This window comes from Bactrocera latifrons, unplaced genomic scaffold, assembly GCF_001853355.1.
Source record: "Bactrocera latifrons isolate USDA-ARS-PBARC rearing strain unplaced genomic scaffold, ASM185335v1 scaffold_75, whole genome shotgun sequence".
Classification (NCBI taxonomy): Eukaryota; Metazoa; Arthropoda; class Insecta; order Diptera; family Tephritidae; genus Bactrocera; species Bactrocera latifrons.
In genome coordinates, this window is record NW_017537434.1 from 647,820 (window position 1) to 665,047 (window position 17,228).

Genomic DNA, 17,228 nt, shown 5'->3' on the forward strand with positions numbered 1-17,228 from the left:
GAAAAGTGAAAGCAAGAGAGGTTCCAAAATTACTTAATTTTTTTTTCGAAAAACAGCGTTCGACTACCAAGATGTCAAGAAACATATTAACTGCTAATATAACAGGGCCATTTGGAGAACATGCGTTTAAAATTGGTATGTCCTACTATAAAATATGGCGAGACTGCGAACTAGCAGGGAAAAAGAAAACAATTTTCCACTTTCTCTGTTAATGTCTAGCCCTATCGCAGATTCGACATAGAACAGTTGGAGTCCATCAAACCATGAATGGATGTCTACAAAAAGCATATCGGACATAAGTAGCTTTATCGAAACCACAAAATGGTTTGAACGAGAAGATGAAACGTGATAGCAATAATAAAAATTTCTACGAGTAGTGCTTCAAAATAACACAGCTGGTGCTAAATGAGTCCGAAATTTAACAGGGCTGTACTCCTACCTACCACCTACCTACTGGCGATGAGTCTTGGGCATATGCTTACGACCCGGAAACAGACGCTCAATCGGCCAAAAATCGTAGCAAGACTGAGCATTTCGATAATCGAAATGTGGTGCGCTCCAAATTCCTTCCGATCGGCCAAGCTGTCAATAGCTTTGTTTGCGCGATGCTATTCGAAAAAATAGGCCGGAAAGTTTACGCAAGTGCTGCCGCAAATGAGCAACGTGTCGTTTCGTCACTTTAAAAACGACGATTTTGATATTAATAACCGTCCGCGTGAAGGAAGAACAAAAAACCTTCCATGACAGTGAATTGGAGATGTTGCTTGTTGAGGATCCGTATCAAAATGCAATAAGAAACTTGGAATCCTTATGATCTCAATACCAGGAGAGGCACGGAAAAGTGTTTCTGCTGCATGACAAAACACGGCCTCGCGTTGACAAACCCGTTAAAACCTACGTGAAAATGCTTAAACAGGAAGTTCCACCCCACCCAATATATTCCCCAGATATTGATAATAAAATTATAGACATTGAATCAATTTACAGCCTAATTGAAACAGCTTTACGAGCTGATTGATCCTGGTATTTACTCAGTGCTAAAATATAACACCGATTTCTGGTGATTTCAAGTTGCGAATATAAAGCCGTATACTTTATTTAAATTGAACCCCCTTTTGATATTGGAAACCGCCAAACCCTTTTCAAGGTTTTCAGAAGTGATATTTCTCATTTTAGGGATTGAAATGCCTGAAAACCAACCTTTGGCAAACTACGATCAATATTTATTTAAAGTAGGTTTCTTTAAAACACACACAAAATTGAATTTCCAAATCGATCCAAGGTTATGTTTAACCTAAATATAATTATTTATTTTATGAAATAACACAGAGAACGTTAACAGACAATTATGCAATTAATTAAGCGACCACATACGTTGTGGTTATTCTATATGCTACGTAATATCAAACCGAATGGTATTTGGTCACCAATTACGAAGAAGCTAAAACTGTTTGAATCCACGCCAAATACGTTGCTACATTTACGTAAACGCCGGGCACGCCACCTTGACCACAGCCAATACCCCAAGCCACCAAACCGACCACATACCATACATTGTTGTTCTGGCAGACCAGCGGTGCACCACCATCGCCCTGTGCGACGTAAAGATTAAAAAAAAAAACATATATTTATATGTATATACATATATATATGACCATAATTAAGTGCATTACGTGTTGGAAAAACTTCGTTCGCACGCTAGGTCTCAACCACTATCCACTTTACTCACCGTACACGCATCCTTGCCGGCTTGACCGCCAGCACAAATGAAGCTACTGTTATTCAGTTGAAAAGTTGGTCCGAGCCGCGTGGCCTGCAACATCGTTTGACAAGCTGCATTCGTAATGAGCGGCACATCGACTTCACGTTGTATAGCCTGATAAGCGCCAGTCGGCCCAAAATCATTCTTACCCCAACCGGCCACATAGCAAATTTGACCCACAAACGTGGTGGTTGGCAAGCAGACAGTGCCCACCGTGGACTTCGTCGATAGTGAGACGGGCGAGGCGAGCCTTATGATGGCGACATCATTTTGCAAATTGGCCGAATTGAAATTCGGGTGAATAAAAACGCTAGCAATGGCTACATCCTGTGCGGGTATCACTTCGGAGGTGCTTGCTGCATCCCATTCGCCAACGCGCACCTTGAAAGAAGACGTGCTATGCAGAGAAAAAACAACAGCAAATAATATATAAGAGAACGTGTAAAATCGACGCATTCGACAACATAAAAAAAACAGTTACACGCTTTAGCCTTACCTGATATTATAAACTTTATGGGCGGCTGTGAGCACATGCTGTGCCGTGATTAGCGCTCCTGCACCCAAATATACTTCGGCTGTGGTAAGCAATGCAGCTACCCAGGGATATTCACCGAATTGCGCTTGACCTGCACCAGCAGCTGAACTTCCGGGCGGTGGCGGATAGCTCAAACCACATTGGTATGACCCAGCCTGACAGCAGAGCTGAAGTCCATAGTTGCAAGTACCGGGTGTTATTGTGGTCGCAATGCTTCCCTAATGATTAACGAAATAACATTGTCTTAATTTGCATAGCCGTATATATGTAAGTATGTATGTATATAAGAATTTATGTATATAAGTATGTATGTATATAAGAATGTATGTAAGTCCGCTTTACTTGCTTACATTATTTACGATGCGTATGTCGATTTGTCCACTGCCGTCCGTCGGTGCTGTTGGCAAGGGATTAGGACAAGAACCTGGAGGCACGCAAATACAATACGAATTGGTAATAGACGGGAACGTAAGCTGCGGTATGGTGCCCACTATTAGTTGTCGTGATAAAACTGTTATTTGAAAGGAGTAAATGTAATTTTAGTTAGGAAATTAACTTGAACTACATTTGGTGAAAAGTAATTCTAAAAACAACACAAGTAAGAAAGGGCTAAGTCCGGTTGAAACCGAACACTTTATGCTTTTGTAGCTGGGGAATATTTGCAAGACCGATGATTCTACCGATTCGTGTTTTTTTCGGGATGAAATGGCAGCCCTTGAATCTCTTCAGGTTTCTCTTCGTCGCACATGTCACAATTTTGCTTATTTATGCACTCATTGAGCCAGAAATTGACCTCATCGCTGAACAAAATTTAGATCGAAAACGTCAGATTGATCAAGTCAAATTTGCTATAGATATAATACCCAACGATTACCCTCCTCCCACCCAACCGACGCGAGGGGCGCAATCCGCGAACGAGCGGAAATAGCCGAGTCATAAAAGGCAAGAGAGTTTTAAGCGTTGCGATCTTAAGCTGCTCAGCTACAGAAACAAAAATTTGAACAGCCAAAAATAAGAACTAGAATTAAAGTTTATAATTTTTAAATGTTATTTGTTAAGAGTAGATAAAATAATTTTTTTAATGGYAAAGAGTGAGTCTGTTAGATCAAATGTGCTGGAATGAGAATTGAAATCATGACATATGCGGCGGAATRGTTCGTTTAGCTCAAAATTTATTCTAGAAAATTTTAAAAGTAAGGGTCTAAACTGCCTGGTAGAGCGAACGGGAACGTTAAAAATTATTATCAAATAAAAGAGATGGGCTACAAACTGACCCATTCATGAGTTTTACAAAAAGTATTATACCAAGCATCTCCCAACGACTAGCAAGTGTCGGGAGATTTATAAGTTTTAAACGATTAGTGTAAGCGGGAAGATTTAAAGTGGGATTCCAATGCAACTGATTTAAGGCAAAAAGAAAAAATTGTTTTTGAACAGACTCTAACTTATCCGAATGGACTTGGTAACTAGGGTTCCAAACCACAGATGCATACTCTAATATGGGCCTCACCAAAGATGTAAAAAGAATTTTCGTGGTAAGCGGATCTCTAAATTCTTTAGACCAACGTTTAACAAAACTAAGAGCGCCTTTAGCATTAAAAACCATGGAGGATACGTGAAGATTAAAATTGAGGTCCATAGTTACTCCTAGATCAACAAAACTGCATACTTGCTCCAACCTAAAGTTTTGTATTGCGTATAAAGTAGGGTCTACATATCTACGTGAAAAACACATCGTTTTACATTTTTTAAGATTCAATGGCATGTCATTTCTATCACACCAAGAAACTAGGTTGTTTAAGTCGGTTTGCAGCTCACATCTTTCGCTGTTTGAAGTATATGTTTTAAAAAGTTTTACATCGTCAGCATATAACAAAACTTTTTAAAACTTAACAACAGATGATATGTCATTAATAAATAACAAGAACAGAATTGGGCCAAGATGGCTACCTTTAGGAACGCCTGAAGGAACATTGATTATGTCGGAAAGAGTATCGTTAAATATGACTTGTTGAATTCTRTTRCTAAGATAAGAAGCAACCAATTTTAGAAATATTGGTTGAAAACCAAGAAGATCAAGTTTATTCAAAAGAATTGAATGGGATAATTTATCAAAAGCTTTACTAAAATCTATATATATAACATCAGTGTTCTTATTCTTCCTAAAGCCCGTTGATACATGTGATACAAATTCAAGCAAATTAGTTATTGTAGATTTCCCTTTACGAAAACCGTGCTGAGAACAAAAAATTAGTGGAGAGATCCGGAAGTGGCGTTATGTCGTCTCTTATAATTGCTTTAAAAAGTCTAGGTATTGCAGACAACTATTCGCCTATAGTTTTCAATAGATGATCTAAATCCACTCTTATTTAAAGGAACATATAATAATAATAAATCTATATAATAATATCCATAAATCCTTAACAAAAAATACTAAATATATTCGCAAAACACCATAAAGCGTTTTTTGTTTTAAGCGTTTTGTTTTTTTGTCACTTCAGAGAGGCTTAAAACCATCGAAATTATTATCCAAGATTTTATTCTTACTTCTATTCCTTACAAATATATGCATATAAGAAGATAGGGTGAATTCATGTAGATCGGTCTAGTCCTTTCTGGGAAATTTGCTAATCAGTCTAAAAACAGTGTTTCGAGAAAACCTCGTTCAAATTATTAACCCTTTGCACTCAGCACGATTTTGGGTTATCAGCTACTCAGCGCGACTTTACGGCAGAAACAAACATTTGGAAACCCTCTTATAACTTATTATAATTTTAAAACTAAGTAACGTATTATAATGATATTGGACTGATATAAATTGGTTATTTTGTAGAATATGATACATTTTAAAACATTCCCACTTTGCTGGCTGGTTGGTGCATGTTTGACAATAATAATTTGATAGTCGGCTGCCCCCATATTCTTATTTTCTTCGCCCTACATCTGGAATATATAATTAATTAACTAATCTATTGTCCTCAGAAGATGTGGGTGGGTGCGTTCTTGACACACGAAAATCGCCCCTCAATTGGCCAATTAGTGTTTTGATTTGTGCTATTTCAAGAGAAAACTGCAGGGAAACATGCATGTATCAAAAATTGCGCGGAAATAATTCAATTCACCGTAATCACTAATCAACTTGAATGCGCCTAAGAGGGGACAGCAAAGGGCAAAGGCTTAATAGAATTGATTTTTCGAAATTCTTAAGTAGTTATAACACTTTTAAAAAATCAAAAAAATATATCTTATGCGAGTGTAAGTATATGTATAAAAGAAACCCGTGTCAGTAATACCATTTATAACTTAAGAACGGGTGAACGGATTTGACTGAAAATTGGTGTGAAGGTAGCTTAGAACCAGGGTAAGGACATGGGAAGTCATAAATACAAAAATTATATTTCAAATCATATGCATTTGTTCAAAATTCATGTTTGTAGGAATCCTTTGTATATATGCGTACAATTTTAAACAGATTCTTCCTCAAAACCAATACAATTGCTAAGTATTTGGAATAGCACAAAAGAACAGCAACCAAATACGCAGTAAAATATATTATAACTGGCTCAGTAATCCAGCCGATTTTTTCGTCTTTCCACGCCTGAAAACCGGTTCATCATTAGCAGTCCACTAGAATGACTGTCGATTGGATTTCAGTGAGAAAGGATGGAGCTATGTTTCTATTGTCACACACCGATGCAAAAATTCAGTTTTATTATGTTCAAAGAGCACTCAAACACTTCTCAGAATCAGTTATTCGTTGTTTTTGTTGGATTATGAATTTTCGAGGCACCCACTTTGCACAGAGCTTTCGCCTCATTAGAGCATCATTGTCGCCCGTGCTCATTTCGCCTGTTTCCAGCCTAACAAATATCTTTTCAACGGTGGATTTCTCTGCGCCCAAATTCAACAGTATTTTCCTCCAAAAAGTTATGCTTTATTAACACACGAAATGCTTTATGATCCATTTTTTTTTTATAAACTAACACAAGTTGCTTCACAAAAATGCTATATCTCATTAACTAATAGTTATAATCCAGCTAATAGAAATCATATAGATAGTAGTACTCGTATTATATATGTTTCAGCCACAGTGAAGCGTGGGCGGGTCCTATGGTAGTATAGAAAGTACACATTACAGTTCTGAAAACTTTTTTCAAATAGAAGAATTTTGTGAACGATTTTTCTGTCCAATCCGCTGTAGTGTTAAAGAGTTCTGTCCAATGAACTCTGAACTTAAAATTTTAAACGCCTTTTTCTCGAAACTGCATTACTCAACTGAACAGATTGTATTCGGAGACTATGTACCGCACATATTCACTTAACTTCAGGTTTTATATTTTAACTTTAAGTTGTATAGTAATTATGTAATTATTTATTTTTCACAATTTCGGTTAAAATTACATTTTTTTTACACATCCTCCATTTTTTAAAAAACGATGCAAAGCTAGACAAAAGGGACTTTTATTCTGTTTGAGGCAGCACAAGCTCTTAGAATTAACACTCACCGTTGAGGCCCTTTTGAACAAGGTGATTAGGTTTAGGATACGTAATTTTTTATTAAAATGTGAATATAAAATTTTTTTATTACAATGAGAAAAAATAGTAAGACTCTTTAATTTAAAGTTTGCGCGAAAAGGCCTGCGGTGATAATTGTTTGACGTGAGCAAGTGTTTTTGATTGGTACAAATTATAAAAGAGAGTCGAGAACGCGTAGCCGACGAACCACGTCCAGCACGGCCACCAACATTAACTGATGATTAACATGTCATCAAAATAAAGGAATTGGTGATTGAAAATTGACAAGCATTGACGACGTCAAAGCAGGTCAAAAAAAAATTTCTTCGATTATCGAGGTGCGTTGCACTTCAAACTCCTTCCGACCGGCCAAACTGTCAAGAGGGAATATTATTTGAGTGTTATGCGTCGTTTGCGCGAAGCTATTCGTAGAAAGAGGCCCCGAATTATGGTTATTGCACCAGGATGAAGCACCGTCGAATACATTGATTCTTCGTGAATTTTACGCCAAATTTTCAATCAATATATTGTCCCAATCAACGTATTCGCCTGACTTAGCTCCATGTAACTTCTGGGTTTTCAGCAAGGGATAATTACGTAGAAACCGTTTTTAATCATTTGGAAAATTTAAACTTGAATCGCTACGCGCACATCCACCCAAATTTTATCTACCACCGATGTTTAATAATTTAAATTTTTTAAATAAAACTCACTGTGAACAAAATTCTTTCAGAAAATAAAGTGGTGTTGCTGTATATTTTTTGCATTTAAAATTTTCACAAAACTTTCACATAGCCCAAACGAGAAAGCATTTGAAAACTTGTATCACCTGTTGCCGGCGTTGTTCCAGGAATGTTACCGTTGCCACCGTTGCTGCCATTCACCGAACTAAATGTAAATCCTGCAGAGCGACGTACCGTATCAACGGTGGATAAGCCATGTGCGCCATGAAAGTAATCCGCCAAAAGCGCCACCATGCACAGCAGGGAACTAAAAACGAATTCATTGAAGTGGAAATGCATTTTTCCGTCAATTGAAATTGCGAATATAAATGTAACTATCCTTCGAGGGGAGGTCCTTTGTAGAACAAACACACACTATATGTATGTGTATGAGTGTGGCTAACACTTTTTTGTCATACACTATGAATAACTATAATAATAATACAGTCTGAAATCACTTGCAGTTCTGTACGCTTATTCGTCAGCCACAAACGTAATCCACTCGACAAGTCGCGTTAGTCAACTGCTCGCCATAATTCGAAACATTTTAATTTTATATGAATTATAATGTTCAATTTGGAGCGACTAATATGTGTCCACAAAAAGGTAAGCAAAAAAACGATACACCTACATAAATAAAACTACAATAAGAACATAAATGCATGGCTGGGGAAAAACAATTCGTGGAAATGCTCATTGGTATACGCTCGCGGATAATTTGCTCGGTCAGGCAACGAAAAATAACAACTAAGAAATAATGCTCAATATAATCCAAGCGTGGGTCGTTTGATCGGTCGATCCTCCCAACTGTTAATGCATACATATATGCGACGTAGGTGTGGTAATTATTTAATCGACAAAAGGAAATTTAGATATTCGAAAAAATGGCCATTTATTTCTTAACACAGTCTCCTTTTGGTTCATTATGGTTGCTCCAGAGATATTCAAGCTCTTAAGCCGAGTGAAAAAAGCGATTTTTAGAAGACTGCGGAGTATATCTTCATGGCGCCGATATAATTGACCCAGCCATGACCGACAGCCACGGCATTCTATTTAAACATTCGACCGTTCCTTGTTTTCTGCTGTGTGACAGTAGATCCATATTTCATCGACGATCACGAAATAGCATAGAATTTACAACTGATGCCGTTTAAATGGTGCTTTTAAGCCGCTTTGAAGTAGACTCGCGGTTGCTCTTGTAGAACGTAGTGATCAGTAAGGGCCCACACGGTCTTTTAATTTTCTTATTGGCTAAAGTATCTCGCACATTTTCAACTAACTGATTATTATCATCTGTGGTAGCCGTTTTTAAGGTATCTGCATGTGTCTCATCAAAAACGGACTTGTAATTATATTTTAAACTCATTAAATCAATTTTTTACGATCGTTATCGAGAGCAACTGTATACAGCAATCAAGCGCTTCTACCAATAATCGGAAAAAAATCACTAACCTGTTTTGTTCTTTTTGCATTTTTTTACATTCTCCGGTCTCACACACTTCCACACACGGTTCAAAAAACGAGGTAACTCCAAATAGACCAAAATACTGACAGTAGTTTTCTGGAAAAGTGTACTATATAGGGTCTGTCCGAAATTATTGAAAGAATCGCTGCAATTCTTTAAAAACTTTTAAAATAAGCATCTTCTGTGTCGATGCAGCGCGATTTCCAACCATTGAAGGCGTCACGAAAGGCACTCTGCGGAAAAGCCTTGAGAGCCGAGGTGCATGCTGGATGGATTCCCTCTGTCGTCTCAAAATGCTTGTCTTTCATCGGCCTTTTTAGGCAAGGAAAAAAATTCCGGACGACCACATCTGGACTGTAGGGCGGCTGCAGTAGCGTTAGAATGACGGCCTTTGTTAGCTGTTCACAGGAAAGGCGGTATGAGCCAAGCGTTGTCGTGGTCGAACTTCCAATCGGCTGCGATGTCTTGTCGCACCCGATAGATCCTTCGTTTGAGTCTGTTGTAGACTTCCACGTAAAACTTGGCGTTGAGGGTTTGTCCAGGAGAAACAAATTCATGGTGGACGATGCCTTTGATGCCAAAAAATGGGCATTGTTTATACATTGAATTCGCTTATTCTTCTGGTCTTCGTCAGTGAACTCTTCCCGGCCCTCCAAAAAGGCCTGGTGCCACAAAACACACCTTTGCTCTAACGAACGCTGCATTTTCGGCTTGCATCTCACACAAAAAACACGTCGGGCGAAAATGTTTGCGCTGTCTTTGCGGGTATTCGGAAACAACTGACCAGCCGCTCGTTCGTTAGCTAGGAACGACCTCTACCGAATGTAGTCGGTGCACACACGCTCCGAAGTACAGTCACGACGGAAGAAAATCAGTCCTATTAATTTCCGGAGAAACCTTGTACATTAGAGCAGATTGGTTTACGGAAAGCCAAAAAAATTCAAAAATCGCTTAAGTGGGAAATTTTTTATGGATCATTCTGACTAAAAGCAAAGTTCTTCAGAAATCATAAAAATGTATTCGTCATTTTTTGAGATATCCGAGTGAAATTTAATACGTAGATAAGTTTTGATATTCCATTGAACATTTATCGGAATGAATCAGCTCGGACAAAACTATATCAGATATCATCCATACAACCGATTATTCAATTTTTTTTAAACTTAGCTTTAAAATTAGCTGCCTCGAAACCGGTTTTAGACCGATAGTCTATTAAGCAAAGTTCTTCAGAAAGATCCGTAGTAACTTTTTCTTACATTAAAAAATCATACGCGTTTTGATAGTAAAACAAAATCGATCCGCTCTAATGTTCATATAAGGCGAAGGCAGTGAAAATAGAAATCATATTTCATTAGGCGCATGCTGATGGATTTTCCAGGCGTTCAAAGGCATGTCACCTTGCTTTTTTGTTTGATTTCCAATTCCATAGAGTTTTTTCGTTGGCACAGCTTGGCTTATAGCTCAGTGGTGGCGCATATGTTCGTGCATGTAGCATCCGTATGTGGATTGATGGCGAGTAATTTGGCTTTGTAAAATGTAAATGTAACGTGTAAAAAAAACGGTAGTGTTATTGTCGTTTGGACGAGCTGCAATCAGTGTTAAAAAACGGCGCTTGTGTGACATGTGAAATTACTGTTAGCGCAAATAATTTGATTATAACAACTTAATGGACTGCAGCGAGCAGCGAGCAACAGCGGTGACAGTTAAGTCAACAACAGCGCGAAAAATGATTTGTGGGTTTAAGGTTAGATTTACATATATACATACGTACATATTAAGTAAATGATGTTTAGAATGCTGGAAAAAAAGTTACAGCGCATGCGCATATAGTGCATTATACTTGTACATATATATGCAGTATTTTTTAGTAAATATTTGTTTACTTGTAGTTGTTTTTGTTCTCATAACATATACATTTTATCAATGGAAGAAGTGTGTTCTTTTTATTTTATAGAAATTTCTATGACAACAGCTGTAACAGCTTAATGAAAGCCTCCGGCTTACCATAGGTTAGGTTAGATGGCTGATCAAAGATCGAACGTGGGCATCTATACGAAGTTGACCAGCCCTGAATGCGCTGTTAATGGGTTCGAGGCTTGTATCGCCGCTCTGTATGATTACTTATTTGAAAGAGGCTGCAATCCGGGGCAATAAATCTACTGCTACCTTAATGGCTACAAGCTCTGCCAGGAAGACACTGCAATAGTCAGGAAGTCTGAAACTGGAGTTGATAGATAGCTTCTGACAGTAAACCCCTCCACTAACCTCCCTCCCAAGCTTTGACTCATCCGTGAAGGAGCTCACTGCCCCTCTCCTCCAACGGCTTCTTCCCATCCATAACACCTTCGCCGATGTATGGGCATAGAAAGAGCCACCAGAGCTCGATTTGGCGATTCGAGTGATCAGACACGTGTTCTTTTAGGAACCTACACTCTCTGAGTCTGATGGCAATTGTCGCAGCCAAACACCTTCCGGCTTGCATAGTCAAGCATATTTTTTGACAACTTTCCTTCAAGGGTGATACCAACCAACTTTTCGATACCATTTTTATAGTAGGATTTGACTTTTACTACAAAATAGGCCACAGTTTCGGCAATCATCTCTTCATCCAACGAAAATTTCTGGCCAGCGAGCATTCTTTACAGATCTGAGAACAGGAAAAAGTTAATGGGAATCAAATCTGGTGTTTACGGTGGATGCGAATTTATTAAATTTTATATCATCACTTATTTGTCATGTTCAAGATACTTCACAAAATTGTAGTAAACGTTTTTCGTGTTTTGAGAATCAGATTTATGCCTGCGAATGATTATGAAAAGCCTTTGTCTTGAGTCGGGATTAGGTTCTTAGACCACATGTATTGGGATTGACGCCCAAATCGATATCAGTCATACCCATCAATTTATTGCGATGAACTGATGATACTTTGATTCCATTATAATTCCTCTTAAGGAATTGCTTAAACCATGCAGATAAACCCACCCTTTATTTACTCCCAAACACACCAAAATTTGGTTAAGTTTATGACGGATGACAGTGCAAGTGCAAGACTGCATAAAACAGTTATAATAATAATATWAGTTAGGAGATTTTCTTGTTCGGTCGAGCTGTCTAAAAAAGAAGTTAGGAAAAGCTAAGTTCGAATGTAACCGAACATTTTATAATCTCGCAACACGCAATTTGGATCAAAGCATGTCAAACACTTTCAGGGTTTGGCAAATCTTGATTGTAAAATTTAATATTATCAATTCGACGAATTACCTATAAGACTTATCTGACATAAACTCAATAGAAAAGGCTAAATTTAATATTTAAGATGATGTGCAAAATGTCAACCAAAGAATCGGAATTCAATACATTAGGGATATGAATCAATTGCATTCTTATTCAGCGGTAAATCACATAATTTTTAAGAAAACTTGTCCATTAAATTTCATTAAAATTTCATATTTTGACCAACCAAAATGGTTTAAAGACAGGTGAGAAATCGGATAACACTGTATAGGGTATATTGGGGATGATTGCACAACCTTTTGACATTGTTCAGTTATACTCGAGAACATATTTTCAAACAGTTTTATGAACATATAACTCATAAACTGGTCGACATATTTAGCATAGGGTTCTGTCCGATAAATAAATTATAACGTATTTCAATACAAGCATGTCATCGCTTAGACCAATTTTTCGCACAATTGTTTAAGCTTCGACTGGGCCTGGATGGTCTTTAGCGCATTCAACGATTTTTTCATGACGGGTGCAATGCGCCTGTCCAACGGCAGGAACCTACAGTTCTGCTTGAACTGACTCGGCTTCATTTGGTTATCGGTCAGGTAGCCAAACACACACTTCTGAAAATAACGGCTGAGGGGTGTGGAAAAGCCAAGGTAGTCTCGTCCTCGTTCTCGAGCATTTCCCCGGCAGAAGTTTTTGCTATAAGCCGGTTTATAGAGATAAACCTCCATTGTAGCTATCGCAATGAACGAATAGCCATTTTAAGCAATAGTGAAGCGGCGCTAAAAGCGATCTCTTCTTACGAGATCAAATCGCTACTGATAGAAATGCTGACCAGCCTTGCGGAACGAAACCAGGTACACCTAATCTTGATACCTGGTCACAGAGGTATAGCCAGTAACGAACTGGCGGACGAGCTCGCCTGCTCCGCAGCCTCCACCAGGGTAGTAGAACCCGAACCCTTTACGGGGATGGGTCCCCATACCATGAAGGAGCTGCTTCGCAAGGAAGAAGGAGTGGGAAGGGAGGAGCATTGGCAACAAACTCACGGTATGAGACATGCCAAGTTCCTAATGGGAAGTTATAACTTGAGAAAGTTCAAAGTTGTAATAAACCTCCCCAGGAACAAACTCAGGCTACTAGTCGCTGACCACTGCAAACTGGACGGGCATCTGTATAGCATGGGCCTATCCTCTTGCCTTCACTGCCGGTTCTGCGACAGGGACGTGAAACCCAAGAGCGCCTGCTGATCGACTGCACTGCAGTCTATAGACGCAGGATTAAAGCCCTTGGATGGATATTTTCGGATAAGGATCGCATTGCCTCACTAGCACCCGGTAAGCTATTCAATTTCATGCATGCGCTGGGGCTAAGTGAGACAATGTGAGTCAGGAGAGGGCACAATAGACCGAAGGTCGCGGTGCATTCCTCATTTTTCAATCAATCAATCATGTGAAGAAACAACTATTCAAACAGATACATACACATATGTATATGTATGTATAGAAACGATATTTCAGACATTTGTTTCGATTTTGTTTATTTCGATTGCTTTGAATTGTGGAAATAAAAATTCTATTGATTGATTTTCAAGAGATAATATGAAGTTATTGTGAAAAACGCCATTTTGATATTTTCTTGCTAATTCCTGAAGCCTTTCTTAAATTTTTCGCTATTTCGCTAGTTGTGCGAATAACTTTCAAATTCTTCTTCCTGATAGCTAGCACTGGAACCGCTACTAGCGGTTAAACAACAAAGCTATCATTTTACACGCCCGCATTAGGCGACATCTACAAGTTCGCGCTAATAGTACACGGAAAGCAACCCTGCTAATATAGCAACAATGACGATTTGACAAACGAACAACGAGTGCATTGAGCTTAAGCAACGAGTTATCACAGCGAATTGTCTCACAATAAAATTATTAGAATAATCGAGAACGATAGAAGTGAAAATTTTCGACAGGCGTTTAGGCCACGGATAAAGTCTTAAATATTGTAAATAATTTTGTTGGAAACTTTACCTTAACACACTAATCATGACACGTAAGTTTTAAATTCGTACAAAGTGTTTTAATAATTATTATATCGGCATACAAGCTTTCATTTGGTTACGCTTACTTGGATTTGAAAATGGTCCATCACAAGAAATTTAATGGGATGTTAGTGCAAGCTTATCTTCGTTAGATTTGTTGTAAATAAAAGTTGGGATAATTTTTAATACAGTTCATTAAAATTAATTTTGGCTAAACACCTCATCTGCTGACTTACATGTGGAATGCACATACACATGCAAAATGAGCTATATGTGCATGCGCATAATTTAAATATTTGTTAAGGTGTGGATTTGTTTGTTAGTTAAATACTTTTTGGTGGTAATTAACGTCTGCGATTGAGAAACAAATGAATACACCACCTGAGCAGTAATCACGTAAGCAGTAAACTCCCTTGGTATATACATATGTAAACATTTGTAGGTGTATTTCTTATCAAATAACAATGCATGCAATTTGTTATATATGACTGATTTAAGCTATACCTACTTTGTAAACAACAGCGATAAAATTTGTGACTATGCCTATGTACATTTATATGTATAAATACATATAAAACCTAAAACCGGTATAAACATTTCCTGATGATCGCAATCATTAGTTGATGAAGAATACAACAAACCAGAAGTGTTTTAAAATGTATGAATATGTTTTCAAAAGCCATAAATATTTAAATGTTAATAGTTTCTAGAAAATAAAGCACATCATTTACCCGGATTTGAATGAAACACTATAACCAGTATAAATATATAGATAAAGTGATTGATAGCAAAATGATTCCCAAAAATTATAAGCCTTATTTACATTTAGTTAAGTATTAGTGTTAATTCTTCGTGGCATATGACTCCGTAGTGCTTCGTTATTGCAAGGTCTGCGAAATCGCAATTTTATTTAACACAAAAGTGTAATAGTCACAATTATTTCCTAGAGTTAATAATGATATTAAAACAGTAAAATATTAAAAAAAATTGTTTTTGTTCATTAAAAATATAAACTTCGTGAAGCCTTCAATTTAAATATATTTGTACATTTTATAAAGACATTTTATTTTAATATTCAAATGCTGCTAGTATTATTACGTCATAATAGCTGTTTATATGAATTTTCAGGTGGAAATCAAAGAGATCTTGCCCGCCAAAAGGCCCAGAAAAAGAATCAAGAACTGAGTAAGGGAAAACGAAATGATAATTTGACGGTGGAACAACGAAAAGCAAGGTATTTATCACTCATTATTGATTTTATGTATTTGAAATAAAAAAAAACAAAACTTTACTTCCACAGAGATGCTGAGTTGATGCGAGAGAAACAGAAAAAGAAAGAAGAGGAAGCTCGTGCGGCTGCCGCGGGAAAAAGTTAAATAGCAGCCATTAAAATTAGTGACTTTCAAAAGTTGCATCTGCTATAAAATCATCAGTTGTTCTGCCGCATCTTTATCATATCCACTAGAACTCTAGCACGCATTTCTAACTAATTGAAGGCATGCGTGGAAAAATGTTAAAACGTAAACAAAACATAAAGTGCAAACCGTTAAAAACTGAATGACGTAAACACACCAACTACTCGAAGAATAATTTAGCAAATTTTTGAAAACAACAAATTGCTGTCGCTAGAGCTGCGAAAACCAAATTCACTTCCACATACCTACCCAAACATGTATACATCATATATCATTTTATCATTTAATTTTGTAACATTTACCAGTAAGTTTTCCCCGCTATATATTTTCTATAAACATGATGATGATAGTGATTAACGTTATTTTTACCTGACTAAATTTTAACATTTAAGATGGAATAAACAAATTACGAAAATTCAGAGTTATAACTGCTACAATTTTTGAAAAACAAAAATAAAACAATTTTAGATAACGACTTAAGTGGAAAGCACCTAGAACTAGAACACGACCAACATGCAATATTCATATTGCAGACCATTAACAAGGGAGTAATGAGAGAGAAATTAAAGAATTCAATTAGCAATTAATTACTTAGTATTTTAAGGCGATATTATGCAACAAAAAATTATATACAAATAAATATGAGATATCAAAGTTAAAGTCTTATTGATACGCAAATCCGTTGAACGACTCATATGAGTAGATGAATCGATGCTATTTTAAGTTTTTTTTTTACCTTTACGTTAGCATATATACATTATTTTTTCATTATCACATTTTTAATTCGTTGCAGATTATGAGAAACAACAAAATGTCTGAAGTATGTAGAGAAAATTATGATTTATTGCATTAAGTTGTGCTAAAAGCTATAAATTCAGCGGGCACATCAGCACTATGTAGGTAGGTGTCGATATACACAATACCTGAAAGAGTAAATCGATTGCTAAAATTGTAATCGATTGTAAAATTTGTATCATTCATAATCAGCAAGTAAAGGTAAGCATTTTTAAATGAATGTGATATGAAATATTTTAGTTTAAAAATCCATAAATAACCAGACAATTTAAAAAAAAAAGCATAATTTTAGGCTTATATATATTTTTTAGTAGCGTTGTAGACAAATCGTGTTTGTAGCATCACACTACTTGCTAATTTTTACACTCTTTGCCTTACATTTGACAAAATATATTCACGAAATTTGATGTAGATTATTTTCTAAGACAACAATGTAATCTCCGAAGAAATTGTTCAGATCGGTTAAATATAGCGTATAGCTGCCATACAAACCGAACGATCGGAATTAAGGGCTTGTATGGAAAACTTTCCCATTTGACGTGGTATCTTCACGAAATTTGGCATGGATTACTGCTTAAGGTAACAATATAATCTCCAAAAAAAAAATCGTTCATAACGAATTACTATAGCATATAGCTTCCGTACAAACTGAACACATAGTTACTAACAGAAATGCATCTGTGAAGAATATTTAGCTTCGGTGCACCCGAAGTTAACGTTTTTCTTGTTTTTATTTTATTTTTTTTAAATT

General features: G+C 36.9%; 2 protein-coding genes across 2 annotated transcripts; one reads left to right on the forward strand and one right to left on the reverse strand.

The window, feature by feature from the left end:
- Positions 1–1,334: 1,334 nt before the first annotated feature.
- Positions 1,335–7,947, reverse strand: LOC108976329 (chymotrypsinogen B). Its single transcript, XM_018945354.1, has 5 exons — positions 7,642–7,947; positions 2,648–2,808; positions 2,259–2,515; positions 1,730–2,159; positions 1,335–1,592 (listed from the first exon to the last, which is right to left on the reverse strand). Exons 1-5 carry the CDS (start codon positions 7,832–7,834, stop codon positions 1,431–1,433), a joined length of 1,203 nt encoding a protein of 400 aa, XP_018800899.1. The 5' UTR covers positions 7,835–7,947; the 3' UTR covers positions 1,335–1,430.
- Positions 7,948–14,136: 6,189 nt separating this feature from the next.
- On the forward strand, positions 14,137–16,342 carry LOC108976334 (putative SERF-like protein). The gene is made up of 3 exons (XM_018945363.1): positions 14,137–14,278; positions 15,396–15,501; positions 15,568–16,342. The coding sequence occupies exons 1-3, from the start codon at positions 14,272–14,274 to the stop codon at positions 15,641–15,643; spliced, it is 189 nt and encodes a 62-aa protein (XP_018800908.1). The 5' UTR covers positions 14,137–14,271; the 3' UTR covers positions 15,644–16,342.
- The last annotated feature ends 886 nt before the right edge of the window (positions 16,343–17,228 follow it).